The sequence below is a fragment of the Marmota flaviventris genome, chromosome 8 (genome assembly GCF_047511675.1).
Source record: "Marmota flaviventris isolate mMarFla1 chromosome 8, mMarFla1.hap1, whole genome shotgun sequence".
Taxonomy (NCBI): domain Eukaryota; kingdom Metazoa; phylum Chordata; class Mammalia; order Rodentia; family Sciuridae; genus Marmota; species Marmota flaviventris.
This window is the reverse complement of record NC_092505.1, coordinates 105,673,924-105,693,723: the sequence shown is the minus strand read 5'-3', so window position 1 is coordinate 105,693,723 and position 19,800 is coordinate 105,673,924. Positions and strand designations below refer to the sequence as shown.

The 19,800-nt window shown below is 35.9% G+C and overlaps 2 protein-coding genes across 5 annotated transcripts in view; one reads left to right on the top strand and one right to left on the bottom strand.

Moving 5' to 3' along the window:
* The window catches only part of Smc4 (structural maintenance of chromosomes 4), a 33,319-nt gene extending 30,789 nt beyond the window's left edge, over window positions 1-2,530 (top strand). Inside the window, exons 21-24 of the mRNA XM_027933651.2 lie at window positions 119-301; window positions 428-660; window positions 1,100-1,283; window positions 1,715-2,530. Coding sequence (XP_027789452.1) covers window positions 119-301; window positions 428-660; window positions 1,100-1,283; window positions 1,715-1,867 — 753 coding nt within the window. The 3' untranslated portion in view covers window positions 1,868-2,530. The remainder of the gene's footprint in view (window positions 1-118; window positions 302-427; window positions 661-1,099; window positions 1,284-1,714) is intronic.
* Window positions 2,531-2,753: 223 nt separating this feature from the next.
* On the bottom strand, window positions 2,754-18,143 carry Trim59 (tripartite motif containing 59). Of its 4 annotated transcripts, none has more exons than XM_027933648.2 (3): window positions 17,986-18,143; window positions 16,823-16,896; window positions 2,754-5,841 (listed from the first exon to the last, which is right to left on the bottom strand). In XM_027933648.2, the coding sequence occupies exon 3, from the start codon at window positions 5,836-5,838 to the stop codon at window positions 4,627-4,629; it is 1,212 nt and encodes a 403-aa protein (XP_027789449.1). In that variant the 5' UTR covers window positions 5,839-5,841; window positions 16,823-16,896; window positions 17,986-18,143; the 3' UTR covers window positions 2,754-4,626. The 4 variants fall into 4 exon arrangements, with proteins under 4 accessions (XP_027789449.1, XP_027789448.1, XP_027789450.1 ...); XM_027933647.2 differs by having other exon boundaries at window positions 18,027-18,143; XM_027933649.2 differs by lacking the exon at window positions 16,823-16,896.
* Window positions 18,144-19,800: the final 1,657 nt, after the last annotated feature.

The following is a 19,800-nucleotide window of genomic DNA, read 5'->3' as shown; positions in this document are numbered from 1 at the left end:
AAGCATTGTGGATATAGCTTAGTGGTAGAGCTCCCCTGGGTTCAATTCCCAATATTACAAAAAACTAATAATGAATCATAGAACCATTTCTTCTTTCTCATATAAATTGAACTTTCAGATTTCAAAAATATCATTACATCCTATAGAAGATGATCCTGTTGAAGAGGTTTCAGTTCTGAGCCAAGAGGATCTCAAAGCAATCGAGAATCCAGATTCTATAACAAATCAGATTGCACTTATGGAAGCGCAGTGTCATGAAATGAAACCAAACCTCGGTGCCATTGCAGAATATAAAAAGAAGGTATGGATGGACTATTTATATGTAATAGTCAAATTCTTTTAGTTCTTAGTATAAATTAGGACCTTTAATGCTAATTCAGATCTCAAATTTATATCTGAATAGATTTTTCTCACAATCTTTTCACAGGAAGAATTGTATTTGCAACGGGTAGCAGAATTGGACAAAATTACTTCTGAAAGAGATAGCTTTAGACAGGCTTATGAAGATCTTCGAAAACAAAGGCTTAATGAATTTATGGCAGGTTTTTATATAATAACAAATAAATTAAAGGAAAATTACCAAATGCTTACTTTAGGAGGAGATGCTGAACTGGAGCTTGTAGACAGCTTGGATCCTTTCTCTGAAGGAATCATGTTCAGGTTTGTAAAGTTTAGAATCCTGTGGCCTATTTTACATGTTCTCCAAATTGACATTTCTTGAGAAATGTGAAGGTTGGATCTACACATCTTGGTTAGAAGGTCAATATTTATCTGTTTAAATGTAATGGCAATTTACAGCATAAATTACATGCAAATAGCAGATATTTAATCTTTCTCTGATTCCTACATTTTTAATTTTCAAGCCTTTTCAATCTACATAAAGACTGAGAAATTATACAGAATAAGGAGAAAGGATAGCAAGCAGTACATGACACTGCTGTTTAGTATATGTTCCAACTGGTAAAATTCATATTTTTGAAAAAACAAATGAGATTTCTAAGTAAAAAGATGGTAGAAATCAGTTATAGAAAACAAATCATGAAGTGTTAACCTCAGCTTTACAAGTAATGTAACTGAAAGATTTTCATAATTATTGCAGTGTTCGACCACCTAAGAAAAGTTGGAAGAAGATCTTCAACCTTTCAGGAGGAGAGAAGACACTTAGCTCATTGGCCTTAGTATTTGCTCTTCACCATTACAAACCCACTCCTCTTTATTTCATGGATGAGATTGATGCAGCCCTTGATTTTAAAAATGTGTCCATTGTTGCATTTTATATATATGTAAGTAATGGTGGATTTTGTTGTTTTTTTAATTCTGGAAGATTTGTGGTTTCCATACACATTACATATAGATAGAATTCCTTAAATTCTTTCTTATTACTGAGCTTTTATCCCTATTCTCTAACTCCCCGTCTTCTGGTATCAAAGGAAACCAAATAATTTCTTATTTATTTTGAAGAATAAATTGATGATGCAAATTAGTAGAATCATAACTAGAATCCCAGGTCTCCTCCTAGATCTTTTCTATTAGATTTCTACAGTTATGCTCCCATATTTTCCTCTTAAGCTCACACTGATTAAATGTTAACAATCTATGTAATGTTGAACTTACACTGCCAAAAAAAAAAAAAAATACTTGAAAGTAAAGTTTAGCTGTTTATTATGTGATTTACCTGCTACTACTTAATATTCCTTATTGTTTTTCTCTTTAGGAACAAACAAAAAATGCTCAGTTCATAATAATTTCTCTTCGAAATAACATGTTTGAGATTTCAGATCGACTTATTGGAATTTATAAGACATACAATATTACAAAAAGTGTTGCAGTAAACCCAAAAGAAATTGCATCAAAAGGACTTTGTTGAACTTTTTCATGCTGAAGAGTCTTCAAACTGAATTAGAGTTGTATAAATATTCCTAAACTGTATGACAAAAAGCTTCTATTTTATTTTATGCTGTTATTGTATAAAATAAATATATATATATATTTCTCTATATTGGGAAATTGTAAGAATGTGTTTTGTTTGTTAAGTGCAAACTGGAGGAAAATAAAATGCCAGAGAGTAGGTGACTTGCCCTACTTGGCCTACATTGGAAAGGCTAGCTAATCTTGTTCAAATTCTTAAGGCATTCCACTCAATTTACTAATTCTGACAATCACTGTTTTTATTACCTAAATAGGAACATTTTCTTGCAAACCAGTCATTCTGAATTTTTACAGGGAAGAGTTTTAAATGTACATTTCTAAAACTTGATGTGCCCATTTAAAACTTAGAGTGTTACCTAACAGATTGTCAGGATTTTATTAGGAAGTTATGCTACTAGAAATAGTCTGGGAAACAGTTTTCAGAAGGAATTTTTGTATTGAATCAAGTCTTTGCCTTAGCTCTTCAATCTCTAGATATGCTCATTAGTTAACTCCTCATTCATTAGGTATTAAAAATCCAACATAGTTTGCATCATACTAAAGCCATTGAAAATGTAAACACTGGCAGCATGAACCTAAATAAAGCAAAATCTGAAACTTCTAGTATTGTCATTGCTTGAAATCAAGGTTTCATAAGGGAAAAATAAGTTTAATAAGGGCTGGGATATGGTTTGGTATCAGCACTGCTATAATCAAGTACTAAAATTGGAGAGAGAAATGAATGAAATTATTGAACAGCTAAGACCAAAATACCTAATGCCCATATGAAAATTCCAAAGCTACCATCCTAATTTTGACCACCTCATTAAGCCAGTCAATGCAAATAAAATACCAAAAGGAGTTTATTAAAATGAATTACTTACACATAAGAAAATTTCAAGATTATGTACTTAAAGGGGTACAGTCTCATCCTGTGAAATACAAAAGAAGCATAGTAGTCTCATTAATGTCAAGCCTAAATTGCTGTATTGCTGTTAATGGGCATACACTTTGATTTCTAGCTACAAGTAATTCTTAGAACACCTAATTTATTAATTAGTCTTGGCCAATTCAATTTGAGCATAAACTGAAAAGAATCCATGGGTTCTCCCATGTGTTACTACCTATATGACCTTGTGTGTTTTCTTATGTGCAAAAAAATGGGTTAAGCTAACACTGGAAACATAGGATAATTGAATTTGATCTTAATGGTCATTAAACTACAATGTCCTTTATTGTTTTTTTAGATTTCTAAGCAAACATTTAGTGCTTAAGTCTATGTACCAGATACCGCTGTTTCTTACAATTGTCTTTAATAGCTGGACATAACTCACCTCTCATTAACACCCTTCCAATGTTCTGACCACACAATGATTGTGCTGAATGTAGACCAATTGTGATCCTATATTAATGTAATGCCATCATCTGTGTTGACTTAGTCTCAGCTGGTAATAAGACCTTAGGAGTTCTTTAGAACTAGTTCCCTGAACAAAGTTTCATTCATTCATTATAACCTAGCTATACATAATCTGTAGGGCTAAGAACATTACTGACCTGGAAAGTCTCTGAACCAAGTAAGGCCCAGAAAGGGCATCCAAGAGCAGCCAGTCTGCGATTTTTGGAAAGCAAATGAGTTTGTATGCTCTGGATTTCACAGGTAATGGGCTAAAAGTCCTCCAGCAAGCACCACAACTACAGCCCATTAAGGGAATTTGAGTTCTGGCTTAATAGGCTCCTCCCTTGAGAAAAGTTCAATATAAATTTGCATTACCCATGGGAACATGTGACAAAATTTTATTTTTTTAAGATGAATATAATGCTATCAAAATCTGTTGGAAATGAAGTATATCATCAGCATGACTATCTAGTAACACGTTTTACAGTTTTTATCCAAGAACTGATTTGACTAAAACATTACAAAATATTTTTTGGTAGTGCTGTAGATCACATAGGCAAGAGCTCCACTACTGAGCCATAACCCCAGTTCTTAAAAAAAATTAAAAAAAAATTTGAGAAACGAGCTGGGGGAGGGGATCTTGCTATATTGCCCAGGCTGACCTTGAACTTGAGATTCTTATAACTCAGCCTCCCAAATAACTAGGACTACAGGCCCATACCACCACACCCAGCTCCCGAATGACAAATCTTAATATTAGAAATTGTCATTGTTCACTAACATTGACTATCCAAAAGCTTTATTTGGAAAGGTATTAAACATTTTGGCACTCTTTATCTAGTTCTGTTTGACCAAAAAGATCTTAAAGCAGTCCTTTGTCACAAGACTTTGCTGCTTAACCTTTTAATCTTTTTAACATCCTTATTCATCCATTCAAAGGCTTCAAACTTTTAAGGATTTTTTTTTTTTTTTTTGAGAATTTTGCCATCTTTTAATCTAAAAACTATACAGAGAGAAAGATGCAAAGCCAATAGTATAAAATGTTTAAATAGTCCCAGCAGCTTTAAATCAACCTCTTTCATTCAAACCAATAAAAATTAATTTCCAAATCAATTACTAGATTTTATTGTAGTTTTCTAATTATGACTTAACTATTATGTCTGACATCTCTTCAACAAAAGCATAAGTTTTAACATTTCTATATATTTATATTTGTTGCAAATCAAGTTTGGTTGCTATTTATGCTACCCCTATTTCTCCATTTAGCAGTGGTTAGCTTCTGCTATATACAATGAGCCTATTTACAATTCTGATTTAAGTTTTCAATAAGAAACTATTTTCCACATGAATTCCTTTAGCAAATATAAGGTATGACACAGTATATTTCTTAAATCATTAAGATTGTTAGATAAACTTTGGTAAATAGACAGAGAGACTTCAGAAAAACATATTGAAGTGATTTCATTTAAGAAGGTTATTATGTGTTGGTTGAAAAAGAGTATCAACATTAATATCACTGAAATTAGTGTAACTATAACAATGTTTAAAATTTTAAAAAATTCTACTTCTTTTTCATCCTTATCAGGCCAGGAACATGGCATTCTTTTTGAAGAGATTTTCATTTCAGGAATGAGAGCTTTCTTAATTTGTCCAATTTCTGTTCTGCTCCACTCTTCTTTTAATATTTTGCTTACTCGAGGATAAATTTCAACAGGCTGAACCTCAGGAAGTGGTCTTTGTTTCAAGATCTGCACACGTTGGCGGACATCATCAATTTTTTCAAGAAATTTAAGTGGAGACTCATCTTGTAATGAAGTTGTCACTGTCATTAATTCAAGCTGCTGCTCTCTTATTTCTTTCATTCTTTCAATTTGTGGAGTATATTCTTGATTAATCAGATTGCCAACATCACAGAGAGCTGTTAGGAAAAATTTTTTTTTCTGTTCCAATGTATCCATAAGCTCCTTAAAATACTGGAGAACAACTTCCTTATCACCTTGGACCATTTTCTCAGAATGCGATTTTTGTTCCTCTAGCTTTTCAATAAGACGAGTAAGATCTGTCCAGTGTGTATCAGTTAACTGTTTAAGCAGTTTTTGAGGTGTGTCCTTTTCTTTCATATAAGCACTCTGAAGATCATCTATAGGATGACCATGATGTTGACCTATAGTGAGGCAATGACCACAAACTAATTTTTTATCTAGTAGACAATAAACATTTAATGGCTGCCGATAATGTTCAGGGCAGGTGACAATATCTGGATGGTCTTCTTGCTGGTACTTTTCAATAATAGCCCTTAATGCAAAATTAACAGGTAATGATTCAATACCAGTTGGAGCAATTTCAATAATACTTCTGCAATTAGGGCACTTGAGTGGAATTCGTAAAGGTCTCCATATATAAAAGTTACCAGATGCCTGAAGAACATTTTCCAAACAATTTCTACAAAATGTATGAGAGCATGGTAGTACACGAGGATCTTCAAATATACTGTAACAAATGGGACACGTTAACTCATCCTCAAAATTGTGCATTTCCTGTCAAGAAAAAGAAGTATATTTAAAGTTTACATATAACAAATACATCTATTATATAAAGTTTCAGTCATTAACCTCCACTATACTTGTCACTGAAAAGGACAATTATTAAAAATTTTAAAAATGACATTCTTAGTAATTCAAATCCTAATCTAATATTGAATTGATAATCTTTAAGAGTTTATTGAAAAGTCAACCCAAGCAAAATGATTCCAATTAGTTCGTAATACAATGCTTCAAATTAGTCGTTTAAATTTGTTACCATGTACTGAAGACTTAAGAAAAATTCAAAATATTCTGCTGAAATCTAATTACAACTACTATATGCAACTTTTTTTTCATTATGCTAAAATCAAAGTTTATAGCTAAATGAATTTTTAACATTTTCAATAAGAAAGTTTGCATTGTCAAAAGATATGTATATAATGAATAAACAAAAATAAATATTTCTACTACATAATGTTACACAGAGTTAGCAATATAATATTTTTTAATTCAAAAGGAAAAAACATGCTTCGAGTTGGCTCAGTTCTTTAATTCAAAAGGAAACATAGTCCCCAGTTGGCTCATTCATGTTTTGTTCTTTTTGTACTGGGAACTGAATCAACCTAGTCCTTTTTTGTTTGTTTGTTTTAGATAGGATCTCACTAAATTGCCTAGACTGACTTCTAACTTGCAATCCTGTCTCAGTCTCCCAAATTGCTGGGATTATAGATGAATGCTGCTGTTTTTGCAGTGCTGAAAACAGAACATAGCCTTGTACATGCTAAGAAAGCCCTTTACCAATGAGCTAGGAATTAAACCAGTCCACAGTGTAATTTTCTAAAGCAATAATTTTAACTTGAATATTTGGAAAAGGATTTTAAATAGACCTTGAAATAAAAATCAGTTCGAAATATGAAAAAGTTGATTCTGATGACTCTGAAGCACTGAGTAGTGAAAAACTAAAGTAAAGATGCTAAAGAAGATAAAGGACACCATTAATCATCTTTCCTTCACTAAAAAATGTGTATGAGACAGAAAAATAAATCCAGTAATAGTTCAGAAATTTACTGACACGAGTAACGACTTCTTCGCAAGCTATTGATATTTTCAACAACAGAAGCCTGACTTACCCCTTTGATGGAAAAAAAAAAAGTTATATCACTGTTAAAACACACAAAACAAGAAAATCCAAGTGCTATTCATGTAACATACTATTGAATATCAAATCCTCCTGTATTACACCAGATTTTTAGATTAAAAGTCTGTGAAAACAGCATCTAAAAATAACTAAATACACTTTTAAGAAAGATTAAAAACCTCTGTAGACTTTAGCTGTTTAGCTTCCTTTACTATATACCAAACTCCTATCCTTCAGCATGAAGCTGGCTCTGCACCAGTTTAGGACTCTGTTAATCTTATTGCACTTTTATTTCCTAGCACATAAGAGATTTATAAGAATTTTGTACCAGGCACAGTAGCCCAGACCTACAATCCCAGCAACTTTCGAGGCTAAGTAAGGTGGTAGGATCACAAGGAGGCCAGTTTTGACAACTTGGTGAGACCCTGTCTCGAGAAATAAAGGTCTAGAGATGTATGTAGCTCAGCGGTTGAGCATTCCTAGATTCAATTAAAAAAAAAATTGAATAAGGATAGGAATTATGTCTAAACTATGCTATATTTCTACAGTCTACACACACAACTTAACACATTAAACATTCATTCCCCATTGGTTGAATCTTAAAAGTTTTTTTAATAGCAAAATTTCTATTTAGGAAAAGCTTTAGCAGGAGAGTCCATCAGGAAATACTCTATTCAGACTGACAAAATTCAGATCCCTAACGAGCCAAGCTGTGTCATACAGAGACTAAATTTGAATTGTGAAGCATTCCAGGAAACTAAAGTTAATTGGACAATAGCATAGAAGATAATAGTCACTGCAGATAAATTCAAGTGAATGCATGTTGGAAAACCTTTACCACTCTACTCACACCTACAGAGACACTGAAGTCATTCAAACACCATCCAAGAAAAACAAACATATTTCTCAAGAGTATTTCAGTGATGTCATAATGCACAATGAAGGAATACACAGAGCAGCTAGAATAAAATTTAAATAGACATTCAACCTAGATTTAATATTATTAGAGTTATTTAATGTACAACTAGCATAACTAACCCTAAAAAATCTTAACATTTCATTCCAAAGCCCTTTTTGTATACTTGTCAAAATGCTAGAGAAAACTTCTCTGAGAATGTATTTAGGGACCCAAAAGCTTGATTTTCTTTAGAATGAGAATATTCAAATAATAATAATAAGCCATCTCCAGTGCTTATATAAAATGGAACATAATAGAATAAAAAATCATGGTCTCAAAGTTACTGCTACAGTATGTAGAATTTTTATTAAAATTTAACCAGAAACTTACAGATTAAATTTAAATATCAGTGAAATCAAATTTTATTCTGACTACCCTCTTGCAGATTTCTTAAAAACTGTGGGTATCAAATTAGATAGAAATCACAACGTAAAAGGGACATGCCAAAAAAATTTTTTTTTTAATAAGGCCAGGAACTTTCTGACTGGTTACTGCCTAAGAACTACAGGATTACAGGTTGCTATCACACTTGGGCACTATTTTTCCAGAAATCAGTATGACACTGTAGACCAATGGTACAGAATAGAGGACACAGAGACTAACCCACATAATTACAGTTATCTTATATTAGACAGAGGTGTCTAAAACATACACTGGAGAAAAGATAATCTCTTCAACAAATGGTGCTGGGGAAACAGGAAATCCATATGCAACAAAATGAAATTAAACACTATTTCTCACCATGCACAAAACTCAACTCAAAGTGGATCAAGGACCTAGGAATTAAACCAGAGACCTTGTGTCCAATAAAAGAAAAAGTAGGCCCAAATCTCCATCGTGTGGGATTAGGCCCCAACTTTCTTAATAAGACTCTAATAGCACAAGAATTAAAATCAAGAATCAATAAATGGGATGGATTCAAACAAAAAAAGCTTCTCAGCAAAAGAAACAATCAGTGAGGTGAATAGAAAGCCCACATCTTAGGAGCAAATTTTTACCACTCACACATCAGATAGAGCACTAATCTCTAAGGTATATAAAGAACTCAAAAAGCTAAACACCAAAAAAACAAATAACCCAATCAATAAATGGGCCAAGGAACTGAACAGATACTTCTCAGAAGATGATATAAAATCAATCAACAAATATATGAAAAAAAATGTTCAACAACTCTAGCAACTAGAGAAATGCAAATCAAAACTACATTACATCTCAACATAGTGTTGGCGAGGATGTGGATTAAAAGGCACAATCATACATTGCTGGTGGGACTGCAAATTGGTGCAGCCAATATGGAAAGCAGTATGGAGATTTCTTGGAAAACTGGGAATAGAATCACCATTTGACCCAGCTATCCCACTCCTTGGTCTATACCCAAAGGACTTAAAAACAGCATACTACAGGGACACAGCCAAATCAATGTTTATAGCAGCACAATTCACAATAGCTAAACTATGGAACCAACCTAGATGCTCTTCAGTAGATGAATAGATAAAGAAAATGTGGCATATATACACAATGGAATATTACTCAGCAATAAAAGAGACTAAAATCATGGCATTGGCAGGTAAATGGATGGAGTTGGAGAATATAATGCTAAGTGAAGTTAGCCAATCCCCCCCAAAAAAATGCCAAATGTTTTCTCTGATATAAGAGGATGATTCACAGTGGGGTTGGGAGGGGGAGCATGGGAGGATTAGATGAACTGGATAGGGCAAAGGGGTGGGAGGGGAAGGGAAAGGGCATGGGGGTAGGAAAGCCGGTGGAATGAGATAGACCTCATTACCCTAAGTAGTATGAAGACACAAATGGTGTGATGATACTTTGTATACAATCAGAGATACGAAAAATTGTGCTCTATATGTATAATATGAATTGTAAGGCATTCTGCTGACATATATAACAAATTAGAATAAAAAATAAATTTAAAAAAGAGATAATAACCTAATAGCTAAAAAAAAAAATTATACAGTTGAGATGGATGCAGTTTGTTGTGCCTCTTACAACCCAATAAAGCTGCTTTTAACAAAAAAATAAAACTTTATGCACCAAAAAAATAAAACTTTATGCAACCTGCAGTGGGGTGGAGGGGATGACAACTTTATATGAACCTCTTAAATTTACTAAGTTTTAGAAAGTGAAAACATCAATAATGACACTGGAAACTAGAAAACAATGAAGCAATGCTTTCGATATTCTCAGGGGACAAAAAGCCTTCCTTAATGGAACCTAAAATACATTTTGATATAAAGGTAACTAGACATGAAACCTCTCACAAATGAGACCCTGCCAATCATTCTTAATGAAGCTACTGCAGGAGAAAAGAAAATAATTCTCATCAGGATAACAAGGAAACAAAGTCCAGAACAACAGTACAGTCCTAAAGAACAGTGTGTCTAAAAAAGACATACAGGGGTGTCTTTAGGTAAATAAAGGAACTGACAACATTTTTCATGTACTTGAACATACTGAGAGGTCATAAAAAAAAAAACTAAATTTAGGAAAAAGGAATAGATATAAAAAGAGAATAATATTATATATCCTAGCTGTTTTATTAACATAGTCATATTACATTACATGTGTACACACACACACATATATCATAAAACTGATTTTACCAGAGCAACAAAAAAATGTGGGGTTTTTTTTGGAGGGGGTAGGGTCAGGTTTCTGGGCATTGAAACCCAGGGACTTTCTACCACTGAGCTACATTCCCATCTCTTTTTTGACTTTTTTTTTATTTATTTTTTTATTATTTAGTTTGAGGTGACACATTATCTTTATTTTATATTTATGTGGTGCTGAGATCGAACCCAGTGCTTCACACATAACAGGTGAGCTATCACTGAGCCACAATCCCACCCCCTTGATTTTTTATTTTGAGACAAGGTCTCACTAGGTTGTCCAGGCTGGCCTCAAACTCTCCTGTCTCAGCCTCCTAAATCCCTGGGATTACAGGAATGGGCCACTGTGCCCAGCAAAAACTAATTATTAATCTTCCCTTATAAGAAAGCCATTACATACTTGGGGGAAAAAAATAGTAAAAGCATATTATTTGAAAATACAGAAGTAAATACCAAAAGAAACAGTTAAAAGAGATGATTTTATTTCTGGACAGTAGAAATCATGAGTAGGGAAAGTGTGGGCAAGGGTCTGCTATTTTTATTATTACACAGTGGTTTCACTTTTAATCATTAACATGCAAATAAAAATATGTTAGCCAGCTGTGGTGACTCTAGCCTGAATCCCAAACTACTAGAGGCTGAAGTGGGACTGCAAGCTGGTGGCCAGACTGGGCAATTTTGCTAAACCCCTAAATTTTTTAAAAAATGTATAAAATGTTAAAGATACATAGACAACCCTACAAGCACACAGGCAGAAAGGCAGGATGAAAAAAGCAAAACAAAACTATAATGGTCTCAAGATTCTCCTCTGGATGATCCTAATTTTTTTGGATGATCCTAATTTTCAAAAAAAGAATGGCCACAATTATCTCTCATATATGCTTTCTATGATGTGCCCTTTTTGCTACTCTCCAGTCAAGAGATGAAATCTATTCTCCCCCTAGGAAAATAAGGGATGGCTCTGACCAATAGGATACGGTTGAAGCAATGTTTTGAGTTCTAGGTATAGCCCTTAAGATGTCTGACTGGGCTGGGTGTGTTGCCCGGTGGTACAGTGTGCTTGCTTAGCATGCTCAAGGACCTGGGCTCAATCCCCAGAACTGTCAATTAAGAAAAAAAAAGAGGAAGAATTCTGGCAACCAGTTGCTATATAAGAAATCTAGGCTAGGGCTGGTGTTGTGGCTCAGTGGTAGAGTGCTCAACCTAGCATGCACAAGGGACTAGGTTCAATCCTCAGCACCACATAAATGTAAAATAAAGATATTGTGTCCATCTAAAACTTAAAAATAAATTAAAAAAAAAAAAAAGAATAGAAATCTAGGATACTCTGCTGAAGAGAGGCCAGGTGAAAAGCAATGAGATGTCAGATATGTTAGTGAAAAAAACTTCTTGGACATACAACTAGCCAAACCTTCAGAATTTTGTTACACAGTAGATAACCAGAATATATATAATGAGTGAAAAAAAAATTCTACAGACAAAACTGAAGCCATATACTTTCATTAATCAAAGAAAAAAAGAAGGAATATAAAAATGAAGATTCTGCTAAAAAACAGTTTGAGTCAAGTACAACAGTAAATGTTTATACTCCTAGCTACCTTGTAAGCTGAGGCAGGAGAATCACTTGAGCCCACAAGTTCAATACCAGCCTGGGCAACACAGCCAGACCCCATTTCTCAAAAAACAACCTGAATAAAATAATAAAGGTACTAGAAAAATTAAAATTGTAGTGGGATGTAGCTCAGTGGCAAGAGTGCTAGCATGAATGAGGTCCTGGGTTCATTCCCAATATCAACAAGAAAAAAAGAAAGAAAACACAAACTTACAAGAGTAAAGCCAGGCACAGTAATGAACGCCTGTAATCACAGCAAGACAAAAGGATTTCAAGTTCAAAGGCAGCCTGCTGAGGCCCCAAGCAACTTAGCTAGACCCTGTTTCAAAATATTAAAAGGGCTGGGGCTAGGGCTCAGTAGTAGAGCCCTTTCCTCACATGGGTGAGGCACTGGGTTCAAACCTCAGCACCACATAAAAATAAATAAAAATATGGTGTCCACCTACAACTTTTTAATATATAAATATTAAAAAGGGGGGTGCCCTGGGGATGTGGCTCAGTGGTTGAGCACCCTGGTTCAATCTTCAGTACCAAAAATAAATTGTTAGAGTGCAAACCTTACCCTCTTAAGCTGGTTTGTTTATTTTAATAAATAAACAAGCCTTAGCTATCCGTGATAGGCAGTCAGCCTCTAAAATGGCCTCCAACAACCTCTACTTCCTGGGTTCTTTTCTAATCTCCTCCCCTTGAGTGTGGACTGAACCAAGTGACTCCCTTTTAACACAAAAAATACACAGAAGTGAGGGTACTATTATCACCTGTAAGTAATAAAAGACCACAGCTTCTGTCTCTTTACCTCTCTTGAAGCACTCTCACTGAGGGAAACAAGCTACCAATGTTATAAGCAGACCAAGGCACACTTGGTATGATGAGGAACTAAGCCCTTAAGTATAATACCCCACAAGGAACTAAGACTGCAAGCTTCCACATAAGTGAGCTTGAAAGCAATACTTCAGGCCCAGTAAAGTCTATGACTCCAACAGCTTCACTTCAAACTCATTAAGTGGCAGCGGACATAAGGCACCAGCTAAGCCACTCCTAGATTTCTGATCCATAGAAACTATGTTTTAATACTTGCTGTTTTAAAGCTAGGTAATAACACAATCCTGTAATGTCAGCCACACAAGAGAGTAAGGTAGGAGGATCCCAAGTTCAAGGCCAGCCTGAGCAACAACCTTCTCAAATTTTTATTAAAAAAAAAAGGGGGGGGCTGGGGATGTGGCTCAAGCGGTAGCACGCTCGCCTGGCATGCGTGCGGCCCGGGTTCGATCCTCAGCACCACATACAAAACAAAGATGTTGTGTCTGCCGAAAAATAAAAAATAAATATTAAAATTCTCTCTCTCTCTCTGTCTCTATCACTCTCTCTTTAAAAAAAAAAAAAAAGGAATGGGGATGGGGATGTAGCTCACTGGTCAAGCTCTTGCCTAATATGTGCAAGAAATACCTGCTGGATTCCAAAATACTCTGGGACCAGGACCAGGGCTCATAGGGTATCTACTGAGGGGTGGAAGGAGGGAAGAGTCTCTTGAATTCTGTCAAATGTTAAAGAAACAATTTCTTGCTCAACTGTAACAGAAAGTAAATATAAGAAGTTTGCAAATTGTTTTGAAGACAGTATAACAGGATTCCAAAATCTAACAGAATATAAACTAAAAATAGGCCAATTTCAAAAATGGAAACTAAGCCAGCAGGACACCCTACACCTGTAATCCCAGAAGTTCAGGAGGCGGAATCAGAGAGGATCACAAGTTAAAAGCCAGCCTCAGCAACTCAGCAAGACCCTGTCTCAAAAATAAAAAATTTTTAAAAAAGGGTAGAGATGTGGCTCAGTGGCTAAGCACTCCTAGGTTCAACCCCTGGAACCAAAAAAAAAAAAAGGAAACTGATGTAAAATCCTACACACAATATTAACAAAAACAATTCAGGAGTATAAAAAAATATTGTATCGTGACTCGGCTAAAAGAGTAGTTCAGTGGTAAACATGATTAGCATGAGGGAGGCCCTAGATTCAATCCCCAGCATGTGCGTGCACTCACTTGTGTGTACACACATAATATTCTACCACTCTACCAGTACTAAATAGTTAATTCAGTAGCAGAAAATCTACTAATACAATTCATTCAATTATGTCAATGGAAGAAAAAATCCATTTTTCACATTAGATCTGAAAAAAAGTAAGCAATCCAGAGAAAGGAAGTAGAATGGCAGTTGTCAGGACCTGAGAGAGGGGAGACTGTAGTTATTGGTTAATGAGTGCAGAACTTCAGTCTAGGAAGATGAAAACATTCTGGAAATAGTTACCAAAAAAAAAAAAAATGAGAATGTATATAATGCGACTGAACTGTACATTTCTTAAAATGAATAGTTTAAATGTTAGGGCTGGGGTTGTGCCTCAGCAGCAGTAGAGCGCTTGATTAGCATGTGTGAAGCCCTGGGTTCACTCCTCAGCACCACAAAAAAATAAATAAAGGTATTATGTACAACTAAAAAAAAAATTTTTAAAAAAGAAACTGAATTTTTAAAAAAATATTAAAATCATGTTATGTATTTTATTTTTTTTAAATATTTTTTCAGTTGTAGTTGGACACAATACCTTTATTTTTTTAGTTTTTTAGTTTTTAGTTGTAGACGGACATAATACCTTTATTTTTTGTTTATTTTTATGTGGTGCTAAGGCTCGAACCCAGAGCCTCACACAAGCTAGGCAAGTGCTCTACCACTGAGCCACAACCCCAGCCCCATGTTATGTATTTTAATACAATAAAAAACCTAAAAAAAGTTTTTAACTGTCATGATTATTATCAAGTCTTTCCTCTGCCAAAATAATCTCAAAATCAGTTTATATTATTTCATGCTTTTAAAACACACACAAAAAAGTTGCTGGGTGCAGTGGTACGCGCCCATAAGCCCAGCAGTCTGGGAGGCTGAGGGAGAAGGATCCTGAGTTCCAAGCCAGCCTCAGCAACTGAGTGAGGCCCTGATGAACTCGGCAAAACTCTTGTCTCTAAATAAAATATAAAAAAGGGCTGGAGATGTGACTCAGTGGTTAAGTGCCTCTGGGTTCAATCCCTGATACAAAAAGAAAAAAAAAAAAAAAAACGTAAAATCAAAGACACATATTTTCCTCCAGTGAGTACTAAAAGCTTAACTACTTAGTTCAAGTTTCCCACTTTTTTTGAAAGCACCAAGAAATATGAATATTTTTTAAATCTCAGAAAAATGAAGCTGAATTATCTACTTACAAATTATTTCACAAATTTCTTGTGTTTAAATGTCAAAAACATGTTTGAACTTCCAAACTTTTTATGAAGTCTTTGACCAGAAAGGGCTGACTTGTGCCTCCATAGTATCTAACCAGCATATAAGATAACAGATATGATGATAATAGAAGGAGAATTACACAACAGCAAAAATACTATACTCATTCTCCTCTGTAAACAACTTTTTAGGTTTCAAATTCATAAACCTTTACTGTCTTTCATCTCCAAACATGAGAATGGTTATAAAACATTTATTAGATTTTGTAATATTTGAAAAGAAATGATATTTACTATATTACAGAGTTAGATGACTTATCACAGGACTTCTGGTAAGAAACCTGTAAGTCTAGGAAAATTCAAGTGGTGCCATCACCCAGACTGAGGCTCACATCTTTGTGGCCCTGATAAAAACTGCATTTCACGCAATTCAAGACTTCCTTAAGAAAAGCTACCACTGTTATCACCTACATACATACATGATTTTTGTATATGTGGCACTGGGGATTGAATCCATAGCCTCATGCATGAAAGAGCTCTACCACTTAGCTACATCTTCAGCCTTTTTAAATTTTATTTTGAGTCAGGATCTCCTCTAAATTTCCCAGTAACTTTTAACTTTCAACCTCCTGCCTCAACCTCCAGAATAGCTAGGAATGATAGGTATACCTGACCAGCATAAGAGAAAATTTTTAGAAATTACTTTGCCATGTATAAATATACACAAAAATAATAAAGCATCACCATAACTCTCAAACTTAAAAAGAAAAAAATTCTATGATCAGATATGATTTTAATTCTTTACCCATTGTGTACTTTTTTCTTTTATTATATCAACCTGTTTTTTCCCAAAAATAAGAAAGCATTAATGAAAAGTTAAGGTTTTAATTGCTTTTTTAATACTTTTCAAAGTGAAAATAGTGAAAAACACTCAGCAAAATATTTACTCAAAGGTCAATATTAGCATTACCTAAAGTCAAATTTGCATCTTGCTTGATTAAATTATGATACCTTCCTTCAAAGGACAGCTAGTTATGACTCACCAAAAATGATTGAGATCAATATGTAAATGCATAATAAAAATTTATCCAAATAACAAAAAATTTAATTTGCATATCTGCATGGATGAAATAATTCAATTTGTGTGTGTGTGTGTGTGTGTTGAGATGTACACATCCTTGTAAAATTTCTGGAATGGTATGAAAGCGTCAACAATGACTACCTTTAAAGTCAGATGATGGCATTATTTACTTTTCACTTTATGCTCCTTCTATAATGTTATAATTTTATACACCACCAACGTATACCTTTTTTCAAGAGACTTTTAAATTTCACCTTACAGTTTAAATCATACACTATGAAATCATAAAAATCTCTTTTATATTCACTTAAGCTCTGAGTTTACCTCCTTTATTGATCTCCTGTTTCGGATACTGGATATACTTTATCTTCTCCAACTTTTCCAGATTCTTTGTTGTTCTAAAATTAAAATAATTTTATCTTTAGTATTCAGATTTAGTTTCTCAAAAAAATATATTAAATACGATGTCACGGGAATGACTGCTAATTCACTGTCTTCGATGTGTACCTTTCAGAACTTAGACCTCATTGTGTTTTTAGAAAAGTAGTGACAAATGCCAACAGTTGTTGGACTGCAAGTGGAGCTATCGATTGCATCTTGAAAACCCAATTTTGACACAAAGGAACTTTTTTTTTTTTTTTTGTACTGAGGATTGAGCCCAGGCACTTAAATCACTGAGCCCCATCCCCAGACCTTTTTGAGACAGGGTCTCTCACTAAACTGCTGAGGCTGGCTTGGAAACTGTGCTCCTCCTGCCTCAGCTTTCTGAGCCGCTGGGATTACAGGGGTGGGTCACTGCGCCGGGCATACAAAGGAACTCTTTTAATGGCATCAAATATCTCACGAGCTTTCGACGCTTTAACTAACATGGTGACGACGAACAAAATATTCAGTCATTTTAGATTGCTTAAAATTAACAGGAAGACAAGTAGCATCCATAAAAGACTTGACCACTCACTCAAATCTCTATTGATTTAGGTTATTCAAATCTCACAGTTCTGGTACAGAAAAGTTGTGGGACTCTGGGTCTGTTTTAACTAATACTCTCAAAAGTGAAGTTTCAAATCTGCAAAATGGGCATACTAACAACTTCCCCTGTTAACTCTGTGAAAACTTCACACAAAGAAGGGGCTCAAAATGGCAGCACTCTTCCTTCCCCTTCTCGAAGGTTTCTAACAAACCTCCTCAGGCTCCCAGCTAACATGCCACCTCCACATCCGCGATCTCCCGCCCCAGGCTCCGCCAAGGTTGACCCTGTCGGCATAGTCCCGCTAAGCTCACCATCACCCCCAACAGAGCACCTTCTCCTTCAGAGCAATGCAGTTCCAGACTGGAGAAAGGGAAGTTGTTCCCCAAACACATGTGGCAAACAAGGGAATGGATGCAGCACCCAAGCCCACCCACCCTCTCCATCATCAAGCCCCCACCTTCCCCGCCAAATACACCAGTACAGCAGCCTGCGTTACAGCAAAAGAAAAGGGACTTACAGCCGCCTTCTCAGATCGGAAAAGAAAGTCCTCAGACTCACCGCGAGGAGGTGGGCGACGAAGTAAGTCCACCACGAGGACACAGAACACCACAGCACCGCCAGATGAGAGGTGCCAGGCGTCCCAGTCCTCCTCCGCCCCACAGGACTTCAGGTGCCCCAAAGAGGCGGGGCCTTGCAGAGCCTGACTGCGCAGACGCAGTCTCCAAGCAACGTTCAACTGCGCAACATCTGCCAATGGGAAAAAGCGCGGGGCCGCTGTTCGAAAGTAAACGGCCGCTGGCGCCAGCAGAGGTGGGGCGTGAGCAACAGGGCGCGGCCTGAGGCGGACGCCCAGCTTTCTACGCCTGCGCAAAAGGCGCAAGCGGCCAAACTCGGAGAGGTGCTGGGAGAGAGAGCAGTTCCTCTGCTGTGGGGCGCTTGGGTGGGTGTGGTGCGCTTCGCGGGCTGGGGTCCCGCCTGAGGAAGCGTCTTGGCGCTGAGGGCTGCGGGAGAGGCGGGGTCGGGCGGGCCTGAGCTACGCTAGGACGGCTGATGGTTTCTTGAGGGATCTTTGTGGGAATGTTTATTACATGGAGGCACGCTGCCACGGTGTGATGCTAGGATTTTAAAGCACTGCCATAGTTACCTCAGGAGTTCCGTGGTCCCCGAAGTCTCCACAGCCCCGAGGGCACACGTGCATCGTCCTTTGAGCTGAGTTGCCCTTTGCCTCCACGTTTTGGAGACCTAGACCCACGGGGTAACTGAGCATAGAAGGGGCTTTAGAGCTCTCTTGTACTCAGAGAAGTGAAAGATTTAGTAGGAACCTTAGGACTCATTAGGAAGTCCTCTCGCCCGCCCTTCTTCCCCCCCCCCTTTTTTTTTATCATTTTGTGAAATTTCCTAGAGATGACGGTTGCAAAAGAATTACCAGCTTTTAGTTAACAGTTTGTTCATCTGCACCCAATTCCTCATAGGATTAGAAAGCAAAGGCCAAAAGGCCTTTCCCCTTTTTTTCTTGAATAGTTTCTCAACTGTTAACTCAAGACCCTCCTAATACAGCTTCCCTGGCCTAAAATTCTTTTATCTACTGCTGTGATAAAACTATGGACTTAGTGTATTTGGTATTGCCAATACATTCAGGTATTAGGCTTTTAACCAGTAGATTACAGAAAAATATCAACGAGAATATAAAGCAGAAATCAAGACAATATTAATGAGACCTTAGTCAATCTCAGGTGTCTTCACCAATTCAGCTGTGACATATCTTCCTAAAAGGTTGTTTATGAAATGTGGATTCTAGGGATACCCACCGTTTCATGCTGGCGCATTTATATGTGTGTGGTTGTGTGTGTGTGTGTATTTCAATTTTATTGTACTTTTGTTACTTAAACTTTGTAGTTTCCTAATAGCTTTTTAGCTTCTGGTAAAAAAAAAAAAAAAAGTATCTTTGCATGGCAATAAATGCTCTATACTTTTATGAAATTATTCCCTCCCATAACGGTAGTTGCCTCTAGGATTAAATTAATATAGCTGAGCATTAATGTTTTTAGATCTAATTTTCTCAACCTGTTGTCCCCTAGGCTTCCCTACTGCAAAAATTTTAATGCATGTGACAAGAAAGCAGAATTAGCTCTCCTTACTCTCTGGATTTTGTTTTACAAAAAAGCCTGAGCAGATTAGAAAAATAACTTTCGAGGGAAGAAGCAGTTAATGCTGGAAGAAGTAGAAAAAAAAAGTATGATAGTCCCAAAACAGATTACTGAGGTCCTGATAGGAGGAAGTTAAAGACATCACAAAGGAGGGACTACTCTGTTCCTCTAGGGAGTCTTGTTTA

Coding starts and splice junctions, on each gene's coding strand:
- Trim59 (XM_027933648.2), bottom strand. CDS start 5,838: ATGCACAATTTTGAGGATGAGTTAACGTGTCCCATTTGTTACAGTATA.